Consider the following 14,967-nt stretch of genomic DNA (forward strand, 5'->3'; position numbering starts at 1 on the left):
TACAGCTTGTTACATATCCTTAATGATTCATATGCCATTATAGAGCTTGGTGAAGTATACTCTATTTTTCCATAAGAGATTCTCATTCCGAAAGTCAAACTCGTTAAAGGCCTATGTTTTGGAATAGAAAATAGAAGTAGTAAGCAAGGTTATATTAGCATAGATGTGGCAGAAAATATGGTGAACGGGGTAGAAGTAAAATGATTTTGGCTATAGTGAACAGAGGTCTTTTATCAGGCTTTTCAGTGGGATCTAGGAATGATGTTGATTTCAACATTTCCCACCTTTTGTTTGCAAGTGCTATTTTGAGTTTTTGCAGGGCGAGTCCAAATCATCTTCGTAACTTGCTTTGCTTGTTCTTATGCTTTGAAATGGTTTCAGATTTGAGGATTAATCTAGCTAAATGGAAGTTGATCCCATTGTCAATGTCAATAATGTTGAAGGCCTGGCTAGTATCTTGGGTTGCAAGATAGAGAGCTGCCTTAAATCTTAATTTGCTTAGTTTGCTTGATTTTCTCAATTGTTATCTATTTCTAGCTAGGTGTTTTTCTTATATACTTCCTGTGTATTTGAGTGACGCCTTTTGCTGCTCTTAATGATATTTTGTTTACTTATTATTAAATGAAAATAGTAGTGTGAGGAGGGTATGTGGAGAAGCCAAAGCATATGTCAAATCAGAGTGAAACATGCAAGAAAGCTTGTGTAGCATGAATTATTTTTGATAAATCATAATGCATTAAAGAGCGCAGAGGGGCACAACTCAAGTATATAAGGGGTATACAAGAGAGCGACTAACTAGGGGAGAAGAAAGAAGAGAACATAAAGAGAAAATCAGGAAAATTGATCACTAAATGAGCAAGCCAGCCTGCAATCCATGTGAAAAGCGTGTACAAAAAGAAATGAACAAAGTCCTCAAGGTTCCTCGACAAATCCTCGAAGCATCTCACATTCCTTTCCTTCCAAAGGCACCATAAAAGACAAAGGGGAGCCATCTTCCATACCACGGCACTACGGGTTCTACCGCCCAACCACCAACTAGCAAACATCTCTTTGATGCTTCTAGGCATAACCCAACTCATGTTGAAACGAGAGAAGATAACTTTCCACAACTTGTGTGCAACCCCACTATGAAGAAAGAGATGATCCACAGACTCCCCATCCGATTCACACATACAGCATCAATTAATCACAACAATACCTCTCTTCCGAACATTATCCAACGTGAGAGATTTCCCAAGGGCTGCCAACCACGCAAAAAATGCCACTCTCGAAGGGGCCTTGGTGCGCCAAATACTTTTCCACGGGAAGTGGTTAGACTCTTTAAAGGCAAGCATCCTATAGAAAGAGCGTACCTCAAACTTCCCTTTTGTTGAAGGGATCCACCACATCCGGTCCTCCCCTTCCCCACAAATCGATAACGAATACAAGAGCGAGAAGAAAGAGGCTAAGACCATCTCCTCCCAATCATGAATTCTACGAGTAAAAGTAACATTCCAGTGAACCATCCCATTTACACACTCCCGGATATCCGCAATGGAAGCATCCTTGTTGCTAGCAATATTAAAAAGGCCCGAAAAGGCATCCTTGAGGGACATCTCGCCACACCATAAAGCCTCCCAAAATTTGACTTTCTCCCCAGAACCAGGATCCAATCTGAAATGGCACCGAAACAACCTCCAACCCCTACAAATGTGTTTCCATAACCCCACACCATGCGTTCCACGAGGAACTTTAGAACACCAACCACCCCAATACACCCCATATTTTGCCACCAAGATACTTCTCCACCAAGCTTCTTCCTCATTTGCAAATCTCCATAACCATTTCCCCAAGAGAGCTTGATTCAAAAGACGCAAGCTCCGAATCCCTAGACCACCCTCAACAATCGGAGAATAAACCTCGTGCCAATTGACCAAATGGAACTTAGGCTCGTCCTTGACCCCCACCCCCCCCCCCCCCCCCAACCATAAAAAATCCCGTTTAATCTTCTCAATGTGATTCGCCACGGAAACTAGGATGGGGAAAAGAGACAAAAGATAGGTGGAAAGATTGGATAAGGTGCTCTTGATGAGAGTGAGTCTCACCCCCGTGGACAAATATGAGCGCTTCCAAAGGGCCAACCTTCTAGCAATTTTCTCCAACATGTCATCCCAAATAGCCAAAAGCTTGAACGAAGCCCCTAGCGGAAGACCCAGATACTTCAATGGCAAAGAACTAGTGCCACAACCCAAAATACTAGCCAACTCGCCCGTCTCAACCGAACCTCCAACTGGGACCAAAACAGATTTGGCCCAATTAACTTTTAACCCTGAGACCGCCTCGAAACCAATAATGAGGGCTTTAATAAATCTAACATGTTCAGGAGCTGCCCCACAAAAGACCAGCGTATCATTAGCAAAAAGAAGATGAGAAACAGTAACCCGCTCAGTCTCTCTGGCACCCACATAGAAGCCATTGATGAAACCCCTACTAATAGAAGCATTAATCATCCTACTGAATGCTTCCATGACCATAATGAACAAAAAAGGCGAGAGGGGGTCACCTTGTCTAACCCCACGCGAACACTCAAAGAAACTGGAGGGAGAGCCATTAATCAACACCGAAAACCGCACCGATGAGATACAATGTTCAAACCATGAGCACCATTTCTCATCAAAGCCGCACCTTTTTAATAAGTAGAGTAAAAACTTCCAGTTCATGTGATCATAAGCCTTCTCCATATCCAACTTACACTAGAGACCGAGATCCCCAGATCTGAGACGGCTGTCCAGGCATTCATTGGCAATAAGCACCGAATCCAAAATATGTCTACCTTTGACGAAAGCGTTCTGTGGGTTAGAAATGACCCGATTCATGACTCCCCCTCCTATTGGCTAAAACCTTCGCAATAATCTTATAAATCCCCCCCCCCCCCCCCCCCAACACACAAGGCTAATAGGGCGGAAGTCCTTCAAATCGGAAGACCCATGCGACTTCGGAATAAGAGCAATAAACGTAGCATTGAGACTTTTTTCAAATTTACCTCGAGCATAGAACTCCGCAAAAACAGCCATGATGTCCTTTTTGATCACCTCTCAGCAATTCTGGAAGAAAGCCATAGAAAAACCATCCGGGCCTGGAGCCTTGTCCCTATCCATTTTTTTAACCACTTCCCACACCTCCCTTTCCTCGAAAGGAACTTTCAAACTAGAAGACTCATCCACCTCCAACACATCGAAATGAAGATTATCCAACCTCGGTCTCCAACTAAGAGTCTCTGTGAAGAGCGCCTCATAAAAGCGAGTGATGTGATTACTAATAGCCTCTTGATCAGAAGTAGTAGTGCCATGAATGTTCAGAGACTTAATATAATTCTATCTTCAATTAAAGGGATCCACCACATCCGGTCCTCCCCTTCCCCACAAATCGATAACGAATACAAGCGTGAGAAGAAAGAGGTGACTTGATATAATTTTGTCTTCGGTTGAAGGGATCCACCACATCCGGTCCTCCCCTTCCCTACAAATCGATAACGAATACAAGAGCGAGAAGAAAAAGGCTAAGGCCATCTCCTCCCAATCATGAATACTACGAGTAAAAGTAAAAAATGGAAGTTTGAGGTACGCTCCTCCTATAGGATGCTTGCCTTTAAGGAGCCTAACCACTTCCCGTGGAAAAGCAGTTGGCACACTAAGGCTCCTTTGAGAGTGGCGTTTTTCGCGTAGTCAGCCGCCCTTAGGAAATCTCTCACATTGGATAATGTTTGGAAGAGAGGTATTGTTGTGATTAATCGATGTTGTATGTGTGAGGCGGATGGGGAGTCTGTGGATCATCTCTTTCTTCATTGTGGGGTCGCGCGCAAGTTGTGGGATGTTATCTTCTCTCGCTTTAACATGAGTAAGGTTATGCCTAGAAGCGTCAAGGAGATGTTTGCTAGTTGGTGGGTGGGCGGTAGAACCAGTAGTGCCGTGGTATGGAAGATGGCTCCTCCCCTTTGTCTTCCATGGTGTTTTTGGAAGGAAAGGAATGCGAGATGCTTCGAGGACTTGTCCAGGAACCTTGAGGACCTTGTTCATTTCTTTTTGTACACACTTTTCACATGAACTGCAGGCTGGCTTGCTCTTTTAGTGATCAATTTTCCTGATTTTCTCTTTATGTTCTTTTCTTCTTTCTCCCCTATTTAGTAGCTCTCTTGTATACTCCCTATATACTTGGGTTGTGTCCCTCTGCGCTCTTTAATGCATTATTACTTGTCAAAAATATAATTCTGTCTTCGGTTGGCATTAGCAATTCGACGGAAGAATTTTGTACACTTCTCACCCTCTTTCAACCAACGAATCCTAGATTTTTGCCTCCAACTAATTTCTTCTTGAAGGAGGGAGAATTCTAACTCACTTGCGAGCACCCTTTTCCTCTCGATCTCTTTCGTGGATAAACCTCTCTCTTCCTCCACCCTGTCCAGAGCTTTAAGATCTTCCATACGAGCCTTAATACAAACCCCCACGTTGCCAAAATCTTGAGCATTCCATCTCCTAATATCCTACTTTAGAGCTTGCATCTTTTTAGAAAGAATGAAACTCGGTGTACCCTGAAAATGATACGAGTCCCACCAGCTGCACACTTTATCGAGAAAACCCTCCACTTTGAGCTACATATTCTCAAATTTGAATGGCCTTTTGCCTCCCGAATGAGAATTGCAGTCCAAAATAATAGGGGCATGATTGGAGCAAACCCGATACATCCTCTTTTGACGCAAGTCCGGGTGGCGGGCTTCCCAATCCGGGGAGACAAGAAACCGGCCAAGCCTAGACCAAGAATTATTATTTGACCAAGTAGAAATCCCCCCCACTAAGGGAAGGTCCATGAGACCTTGCTCCGAGATTAACTCACCAAAATCCCTCATTGCCGACCGCGAATGAGCTCCCCTCAACCTTTCACTAGGACATTGAAATCCCCACCGATACACCACGGCACGTCCTAGCAGCTCATGACCCCTGCCAGCTCCTCCTAAAGAAAACACCTAGCATTTACTCTATTAGGACCATACACCCCCGCAAACGCCCACACAAAGCCATCCTCAACATTCTTGAAAGAGCAAGCTGCCACATAACTTCCCAACACTACATCTACCTTCTCAACAGCCCTCTTGTCCCACATGAGCAAAATACCCCCGAAGCCCCAATGGAAGGAACATAGCACCACTCCACATACAGGCAACCTCATATGCTCCTCACTAAATTATACGAAATAAAATCCATCTTCGTCTCTTGGAAACAAACAACATTTGCCTTCCAACTTCTAAGCAAATTCCTAACCCTCAACCTCTTATCCCTCTCATTCAATCCTCTCACATTCCATGAAAGAATCTTGAGCTTCATGATTTAACTCAATTGGCCCTCCCCTTGTTCCTGTCCCTTGACGAATACTCGAAAAAATTAACAGAAGACTGCAAATTAAAAAGCTCCCTCTTACCTTTTTTAACTGGAGGAGTACACTCTTCCCTTTCCAATTCATTGCCTTTGTTGTCAGCCATAAGTACCCCAATGGTCTCCTCAAGCTTTCCTTCTTCTCCATCACAAGATAGGCCAACTTCCTTGCATGCCTCAACGATAAAGACCCTCTCCTGCTCCTCCAACGGCTTCTCATGTAGAGAGTCTGGGACAAAAGACTCCTGGGAAATAGAAGCCTCCACTGCTATAGAAACTCCACCCAAATTATCAACCTGTGACGTGCAAATCCCTGGCTCGTTACCCAAAATGCCCAACACAGAAACACCTAGAGCCTGTTCAATGGGGTTGCTCCCCAAAGAATCTTTCCTCCCGAACTCTTCACAGTCACCGGCAGCAGACCCAGAGAAAATTGGTGACACCCACTTACCAGGCTTCCTACCCAGAATCCCCGGAGCAGAAACGCTCGAGCCCCCCTTAGGAGAACTCTGGTCGGCAAGACTGAGAAGAGGCTCCTGCGCCTTAACCGGGGAACCTGGTGCTTGATCGCTTAACTCCATCGTCGACGTACCCTTGATCATGGAGCCCACCATCGAAACATCTCCCAGAGCACCATCCCTTGCCGGAATCTTCCACGCCGCCCCCTCACTGGACGAAACTTCCTTTGTCGGCACCTCTGCCGGAGATGTAGAGACGATCTGCGCGACAGAACCGACGTGGGCCTCCCTGGCGCAGGACAACAACCTAGCATCGGGACTTACACAGTTACCGGCGACATCTTTTTTTTTTGATAAGTAATGATGATATAAAAGAGCGCAAAGGGGCACAACCCATATACACGGGAAGTATAAGCAGAGAGCGCCTAGGAGGGAGAGAAATGAAAAAGAAAATCAGAGAAACTAATCACTAAAGGAGCTAGCCAAGCGGCCATCCAAGAGTAAAGAGTAAAGAAAAAGAAATGAGTCAATTCCTCTATGGTCCTAGTGGAATTTTCAAAACATCTAGCATTTCGTTCATTCCAAATACACCACATAAGACACAGAGGGATCATCTTCCAAACAACCGCGCTTCGAGAACGACCTCCCGACCACCAGCTAGCAAACAAGGCCCTCACCCGGCAAGGCATGACCCAATGCAAACCCAAACCGCTGAAAAATCATGTGCAAAAGAGCCCTTGCAAGCTCACAGTGGAGAAGAAGATGATCGGCTGACTCTCCGATCTTCTTGCACATACAACACCACTCTACTACCACTATGTTCCTCTTACGCAGCGTATCATGAGTCAAAATTTTGCCTAGGGCCGCAGTCCAACCGAAAAAAGCCACCCGCTGAGGCGCCTTAGTACGCCAGATGCTCTTCCAAGGAAACTTCTCTTGATTAGAAATGGACAAGGCCTTATAAAGTTACCGGCGACATCTACCGGAGCATTTGGGCCTCCCATCGAACAGTCCAGCGCACTAACCGGCTTCGGTCCTATGTCCGATACCTCCCCTTTCTCCACGGGCCGAGTAACCTTTCTCCTAAAATACATGTTGACCGGTTGAGAGCCCTTACCATGCTTGGGCCGTCCCCTAATAACCTTCTTGGGCTAGGCCACTCCTTGCTTATGTTTGTCACCTCCTGCCAGCCCACAGTCACTGGAATTAAGGACTTGTGCGAACCCCCCTCCTGTACAGTAGAAAGCTGGACTTGCTTATCCTTCTCTGCAGAGGCCTCTTTCAACCACCTTGGCACCCTGGCTATTGGCTCAACGTAAGCATTGAAACAGTCCTCTGCCAGCTGTAGCGATAACCCCAAAACTTCCGCATAACTCCTCCTTCCTGCCACTTCATAATTCTTATTAACTTCCCTGACCTCCCTAGACTCACACAGAGAAGACTTAGCCAGACGCACCTCCGAAATGAAACGTTTCCATCCTTGCCCATAACGTCTTTCTGGTATAATAATCGAGCCACTCCTATGCCTACTATCATATTCTTCTACCGTCAGGAACCGCCCATGTCTGTTGGAGCATTTCTGTGCAATTATCCATGGATACCCTGCTCTGGATTGGTCCCAAAAAACCTCAGTAGATTCCACTGCCACCAAGTCCTCTATAATGCGCGCCAACCACACCAACTCATCCTTCTGCAAAAAGATGGTTTTTTGTTTCCTATTACTTCTTTCAAAAATCCTCACCCCTGAAGCCCCACTCTTAATCAGTAACTCAAAAGCTTTGGACTCCACCAACCACCTTCTCGAAACAGCCATAACGTTAACCAAACAGCTAACAAGCTGTTTGGTTGTACAAATTTCTAACTGCTTTGAATCTTTCATAGCAAACTAATTGCTAGTTAGTAAAATGTATACCTGTATATATCCACTAGCAGCATGTGAGACATGAAAAATGCTTTATCAATATGAAAGATGTGTTCTAAATTCTATTACAGGCGTGAAGCTCTATTTTTGCATGTATAACTGTTAAGGAAACATAGAGATTCCAAAATTCACACTTCTCATTCATACACTAGTATTTGTAGAAGTAAATATAATGTTCTAGATTTAGGACACTTCATAGGAACACCTCATTACCTTCTAGAATCAGGACACTTTGTCCCTCCCTCTTAACACTCCCTTTAAAGTTGGAGCTTATATATCTAGCGCAGCTTGTAACAAATGAACTCTTATTGACATAAAGACTTTGTAAACATTCATCTGCATCCTGGCATACTATCAAATTGGTTGAAAATTGAAGAATGGGTCAAAACACCACGAAACTGGCTGTAGAACCACTAAATCAGTCAAAAAGAACTGGGCGCAATAACACTTGATCGCTGAAATATCACCAAACCGGACAAAGACTATATGAACCAGCTGAAATATCATCAAACCGACCAAAAACCAAGCTGGACCGACCCAAAACACAACATAGCAGGCCAAAAACATCTGAACCAACCAAAATCTACTTGTATCAGCTTAAACACAACTAAAACAGAAAAATGGTCGGGAAATACCTACACCAGTCAAAACTCGCCAGGAAATACCAATATTGGCTGAAACTCGCAGGAAAATACCAACTCAGTTGAAACTTGCCGGAAAATACCAACACCGATTGAGATTCGCTAGAAAGCACTAACGTCGGCTGAAACGTCACGGGTAAAAATCAACGCCAGTCAAAATTGGCCTATGAACACCAACATTGGTCAATTCGCTGGATCACACCAATGCTGGCTGAAATGTTGTTGGAAAACTTCAACATTGGCCAAAACATGATTTTATCGAGTTGACCCTATTAGAATTTGGGTTGGTCTGATTTTAAGAATCAATCGGGTTATGGGTTGTGCCCAACTTGACTTGACTAGATTGGGCTGGCATGATCTGTATCCTTTATGATGGACCACGCTTTGAACTTAGGTTGGACTCAAACCTGGGCTGGATTTGGGTGGTCTAGACTCAGCCCAAGAATAAAACTTGAATAAGGTTATACCGAATAAGGGATTAAACCAAACTAGGATATCCTTATCCTAGATAGGGATAACATGTACTCAACCAAACACCCATTTTTGTCTTTCAATTACGTTGAAAATTTGTCGTCGACAACCAAATGACGCAAACAGCCACCACAAGAACACGAATAGATATCATTGATGACTACAATGGTGTGAATGGACCACCACAACAATGGTGACACCCATAATCTGGGTTAAACCACCTAGATTCGCCTCACTGACGGCAACCTCAAAAGATTGGCTTGCCGCCTTTCACACTACTGTTAACCACAATAGAACAGACTGCTGGCAATCAAAACACAATCAAAGGCAACACACTCACAACCACTGACCACCGCAACCACTGCAAAACCATTGGCGACCCCTACAACGTGGCTGACCACCACAGACGATACCACATACCACAGAAATGACTGAGAAACTCCGCAGACAACACTGACCACAAGATAACCACCAACTACCATCATAAACACAGGACAGAATTTTTATTTTTTCATTCATCACTCATAGCCACTGACCACCATATTGATGAGGTAGATGGCAGCAGCCACCATTGACCTCCACGGTTGCAGACGGGGAGATGTAGAACAAAAAAGATAACGGAAAAACAGTGTATACACTTCTTGTTTTTCTTTTTTTAAGAAAATATGGTGATTCCAAAATTCATGCACTTTTCATTCATACACTACTATTTATGGGAGTGAATACAATGTTCTAGATTTAGGACACCTCGCCTCATAGGAACACCTAAAAGGGACACGTAACTACCTTCTAGAATCGGGACACTTATCCCTTTCTCTATAACAAGAACTATGTATGGTGCATGTGTCTCTGTGTGTTTTCTGTAATATATTAGCAGCATCTCTAGTTGCTGTTGTATTTTCTTGGCTCACTACAAGAGCATTTTGGCATCACTGGATGTTGAGCAAGTCTTCTAGAAATCATTTGATCTCATCTTTTGCTTCAAATAGTTTGTTGGAGTTTCTTTATTAATCTTCCACAGAGAAGTGGTTACTTTGCTTTGTGATCATTTGTTTTAGTGTCTCTATGTTTGTCAATTTTAGGGCCTCATACCTGGAGGTGCATTGAAACCCATTGATGGTAATGTGGATGCAACTTTTGATGTGACTGAACATTATTGGTTCCCAATGCTGGCTGGATTATCTGATCTGACATCAGATCCAAGACCAGAGGTCAGGAGTTGTGCACTTGAAGTTTTGTTTGATTTACTGAATGAGAGAGGTAGCAAATTCTCATCATCATTTTGGGAGAGCATCTTCCATCGTGTCTTGTTTCCTATTTTTGATCATGTAAGACATGCTGGAAAGGAAAGCTTAATTTCTTCTGATGATGAGTTGCTTCGTGAAACAAGCATTCACTCACTTCAATTGCTGTGCAACCTTTTCAACACTTTCTACAAGGTACTTGATATTGATTGTTTTTCAACAGTTACTCCATGTGTTTGCCATTTGGTCAGGAGTGGATACATTGATCCTGATGTTAATGTTTAAAAGGATGAATGGGTGCCAAAACTGATGTGTTGGTTGTCAAGAAAATGTGTGCCATAGAATACATTTCGTTGTGAGCCAACATTTCGTGAAAATATTTTACTCCAAAATAATTCTAAGATAAGTACAACATTTATTTGGAAGTTTACCACCATGATTGCATGCGGTGCACTGCAAAAATATATATCTTTTGGCCAGAGACCTTCATGAAGCTAACATGTGTGCAAGTGCTGAATGTTGTTATGGTGCACACACAAACACAATGATTATTGCTTGAATGTGTAGAAGAGATGTTTTACTCTCATTTACATATCAATGGATGTAATGACAATCTTGACAGTATTGTTACTGCTAACTTCTAGTTCTTTTCGAAGTTTTTCTTGTTGCCTCATTTTGAATTTTTTTTGGAAGGTGTGATCCTGTAGCTTAGAGTATATATTATTACTTGGATACTGCCAATCACATGAATAAATATCTTATGATGTTGGTGAGCTTGTTGACAACATTGTGGTTAAGTGTTTAGTGAAACAAATGACTAAGGAGGATAATAACTTGAACAATTTTATTGATCTCTTCAACTTGAGGCATCTGACCTGTTACTGAGTATAGTAGTTTGTGTATTGAGCATATGGTATTTAAATTGCTGTGGAATGATCTAATTTTTTAATTATATTTCAAATTTATGACGGAAACTTTATTATCCTTATTTTGTACAGGAGGTATGTTTTATGCTTCCACCATTATTGAGTTTGCTGTTGGATTGCGCCAAACAGACAGATCAATCAGTGGTTTCAATATCTCTGGGTGCACTGGTGCATCTTATAGAAGTTGGAGGACACCAATTCAGTGAGAGCGACTGGGATATGCTGTTGAAAAGCATAAGGTGCATATCTCGTATTTCCTTAAAATCTTTTGTAACCCTTCTATTACTAATCTTTCTTTTATTTTGATCATTAGAGATGCTTCGTACACAACACAACCACTTGAGCTGCTCAATGCTTTAGGTTTTGATAGTGCTTCCCTAAAGTCTTTGGACAATGAGGAAGTGGATGGCAATACGTTTGATGTCAGGGATAATGGAAACGTACATCTGTTGCCATCCGCAAATACTGGTCCTGATGGCACTGCAGGGAACCTTAATGCAGCAGTTCGCCTGGATCACTATCGAGAATCAGGGTCACAAATTAATGTGAATGGATCTGAAGGTTAGTTATTAGAAATTTCATGGAAATATATGTTTATATCATGCTCATGATTAACATTCAAATAACTGACAATCTGCAATCCAACAGATTGAAAACAATAATCTAATAAACAATTTTTCCATTTTATCCCATATTATGAATGAAGGGTTAATTTTGCACTACCATTGAATGTTTATTCTTGAAGGGATTCCATCACCATCAGGAAGCACTTTGAAAACTGTTGATGGAGGCCTCCAACGGAGTCAGACAATAGGCCAAAGGATTATGGGAAATATGATGGATAATCTCTTTCTCAGAAATCTTACTTCTAAGTCTAAAAGCCATGCTTCAGATGCTTCAGTACCATCTTCTCCAGTCCAGGTATCTCACCAGTAAATAATCACGTCCTAAAGGCTATGTGATATCTACTTTAGGTTTACCCCTATAAATTCTTTCTTTTTTGATAAGTAATATCAATGTATTAAAAAGCGCAAGGGGCGAAACCTTGTACACAGTAAGTATACAAAAGAGCCTACAAATACAAGCATTAAACTGAAAATGACGCACAGAAATCTAGAAATTCCGCAAGCGTTGAAACTTGCAAAGAATACCACAATTCTCTCCATGAGAAAAGTGTTTGGAGCGTACCTAGTTAATTATGCCCATTTGTATTTTTATTGCTTTTAATTGAATGTGATACCTTAATTGAATGCTTCCACGGGTACTTTCTAACCTGGAGTACAATTTGTTCCCAAGAAAAAAAAAAAAAAAAAAAAAAAAAAAAACCTTCTTGTGAGACAATCAAATCCACTTTTAACTTATTTCACTTTACCTGCTAAGAAAGTGGCTGGTGTATACAGTTTTTGGTTAAAGTTTCGTTGGAGTTTGGATGTTTGTTTGGCGATACTCAGGCTGGAAGCAGATTGGGGTGTATAAAGCAATTTATTTGTCTTGTGGCACATATGAATTGTGGTCGTCCAGGAATGTGATCTTTAGACATATGCTGAGGCTGAGGCCGTTCTTTTGTTTTATTTTGTTTATATATTAATTTTGGAAGCCTAGATAAGTTCTTGTATGCAATTTTTGTTTTATAAGTAATGCATTTCATTAAAAGCGCAAAGGGACACAACATTACTACACTAGTATACAAGACAAAAGCCCTTCAATGAAAAAAATTTTACACACCAGTTCACGACTATAAATTTTCTCTTTCTTAGGTTAAAGTATTAAATTCATATCTTTCTATCAACTTAAGCTTTTTGGATAAGTTGCGATTTAACAAGATGGAACCTTGACTCTCCAAATTGTCTTCCAAGGAAATGATGAACTAGACAGAGCGGATATCGTTTGATAAAATGATCTTACTTCAAACTTCCATCTCTTGGATGGTATCCACGAAATACTATCCCCACTGCCTTGTCTCACTTGAAGAGTGCAACACATTTAAAAACGTAGTTACCCATTCTTCCTCCCAATTCTGCACAGGTCTGATAAAAGATAAATTCCACTTAATATTCCCATTTGAAAACTGCAAATGATTCCCTACCCACGACTCCTTACAGCAAGCAATACTAAACAACTCCTGAAATGATTCCTTCGGTGGCTGGTCCCTACACCATGAATCATGTCAAAACCTTATCGTGGTACCATCTCCTCAAAGCCTATGTACCGTGGTCTCCCCAACAAAAACTAATCTTTATGCACTAAATGCTATGGTGGATCACGCCACATAGGCTTTGGAGGCGATGCGAAGGTGATGTATCTATAGCATTAGTCTAACCAACCCATTCCGGCTCCTACTTACTTCAATTGCAGTAAACAAAGCCATCATCTGCTCCTCAAACCCCTCATAGGACAACCCCACCGCATGACAAAATTTTCACTCTCTGAATCACCCAATCTGAGGATATCGATTCAGGCGGCGCCTACTCATCCATTACAGCAATAGGATGGACCACCAAAGGTTCAATTCTTTTCAACTCTTCTCCCATGTAAGGCACCACATCCAGAGAATAAACTTTCTTACAAGCATTTTACAGCAACTAGCATACTCTTTGAGCGTTCAACAAACCAAACAATGGACAAAAGTGTATTTTCTGAATGGAAAAGTTATATTGCTTCCTGACAATATAGCTTCCATTTTCTGCATGGAAAAGTTATATTGCTTCCATTGAAAAAGTTGTCTTTTGACGATATTTGAAAGGCTACTAAATCTTTTTTTACTTTTCAATTTAGCGATATCGATCTCCTCATATTTAATGCCTATGTCAGCTTTGATGTTGCTTACATTCTATATGGTTTGATTTCAACTTCGTATATCTAAATGTCTAATAATTTGATGCATATGGTGCATGTAGTTTGCTTGTCATTCATATTGTGAATCTATGATTGTTTATGTGCTTTTGATAGCTCCATGTAGATATATGAAATAACTTCTCTCTCTCTCTCTTTAATGCCTATGTCAGCTTTGATGTTGCTTACATTCTATATGGTTTGATTTCAACTTCGTATATCTAAATGTCTAATAATTTGATGCATATGGTGCATGTAGTTTGCTCATCTCTCTCTCTCTCTCTCTCTCTCTCTCTCTTTGCTTCTTTTTTGGGGGGAAAAAAAGAAAGAAGAACAAGCACATAGGAGTACTACACAAGTACACTAGAAAATGCAAAATGAACTTTTGAGAAGGGAAGCTAGTTCTTTAAAAAAAAAAAAAAAAAAAAATTGATAAGTAATCGACTAATATCATTAAAAGTGTAAGGCGCCCCTAAATACACAGAAAGTATACAAAAAAAACACCTAACTAGAAGAAGTAAAAAAAAAAAAAAGGGAAATCGTTATAATTAATTGACAGAGAAGACGCATAAGTAACTGTCCATATATACAGCACTTTGCGAATTGCCAGAGGTCCACCAACAGGCATACAGATTTGACTGCACGACTAGGCATAACCCAGAACAACCCAAAACGATTGAAAAAAGTAATTCAAATGGCATAAGCCACTTCACAATGAAGAAGATGGTCCATGGAGTCCCTATTCCTCTTACACATGCAACATCTGTCCATCTCAATGACATGTCGCTGCCTGAGATTATTCATGATAAAGGTCTTACCTAGAGCCGTTGACCACGCGAAAAAGGTCGCCCTCAAACGAACTTGAGTTCGCCACACACTCTTCCAAGGAAAGTAGCACCTTTCAGTACAAGCCAGTGAACAATAGAAGAATTTGACCTTAAACAACCATTTTTTGGAGAGGACCCACGTCACCCACCACAGCTTATCTTTACTTCCTCTTCTCACGCTAGCTGAGTGTATCACTTGGAAAAATGAGGCAAAGATATCCACCTCTCAATTATGTGTCGCT

General features: G+C 41.6%; 1 protein-coding gene across 1 annotated transcript in view; it reads left to right on the top strand.

Annotated features, from left to right (window-relative positions):
* The window catches only part of ATMIN7 (HOPM interactor 7), a 49,747-nt gene that overhangs the window by 18,614 nt on the left and 16,166 nt on the right, over nt 1–14,967 (top strand). The window contains exons 25-28 of the mRNA XM_059605163.2: nt 9,979–10,335; nt 11,139–11,305; nt 11,380–11,627; nt 11,812–11,987. Of these exons, the coding sequence (XP_059461146.2) occupies nt 9,979–10,335; nt 11,139–11,305; nt 11,380–11,627; nt 11,812–11,987 (948 nt within the window). The remainder of the gene's footprint in view (nt 1–9,978; nt 10,336–11,138; nt 11,306–11,379; nt 11,628–11,811; nt 11,988–14,967) is intronic.

The sequence above is a fragment of the Corylus avellana genome, chromosome 9 (assembly GCF_965113065.1).
Source record: "Corylus avellana chromosome 9, dhCorAvel1.hap1.2, whole genome shotgun sequence".
NCBI lineage: Eukaryota > Viridiplantae > Streptophyta > Magnoliopsida > Fagales > Betulaceae > Corylus > Corylus avellana.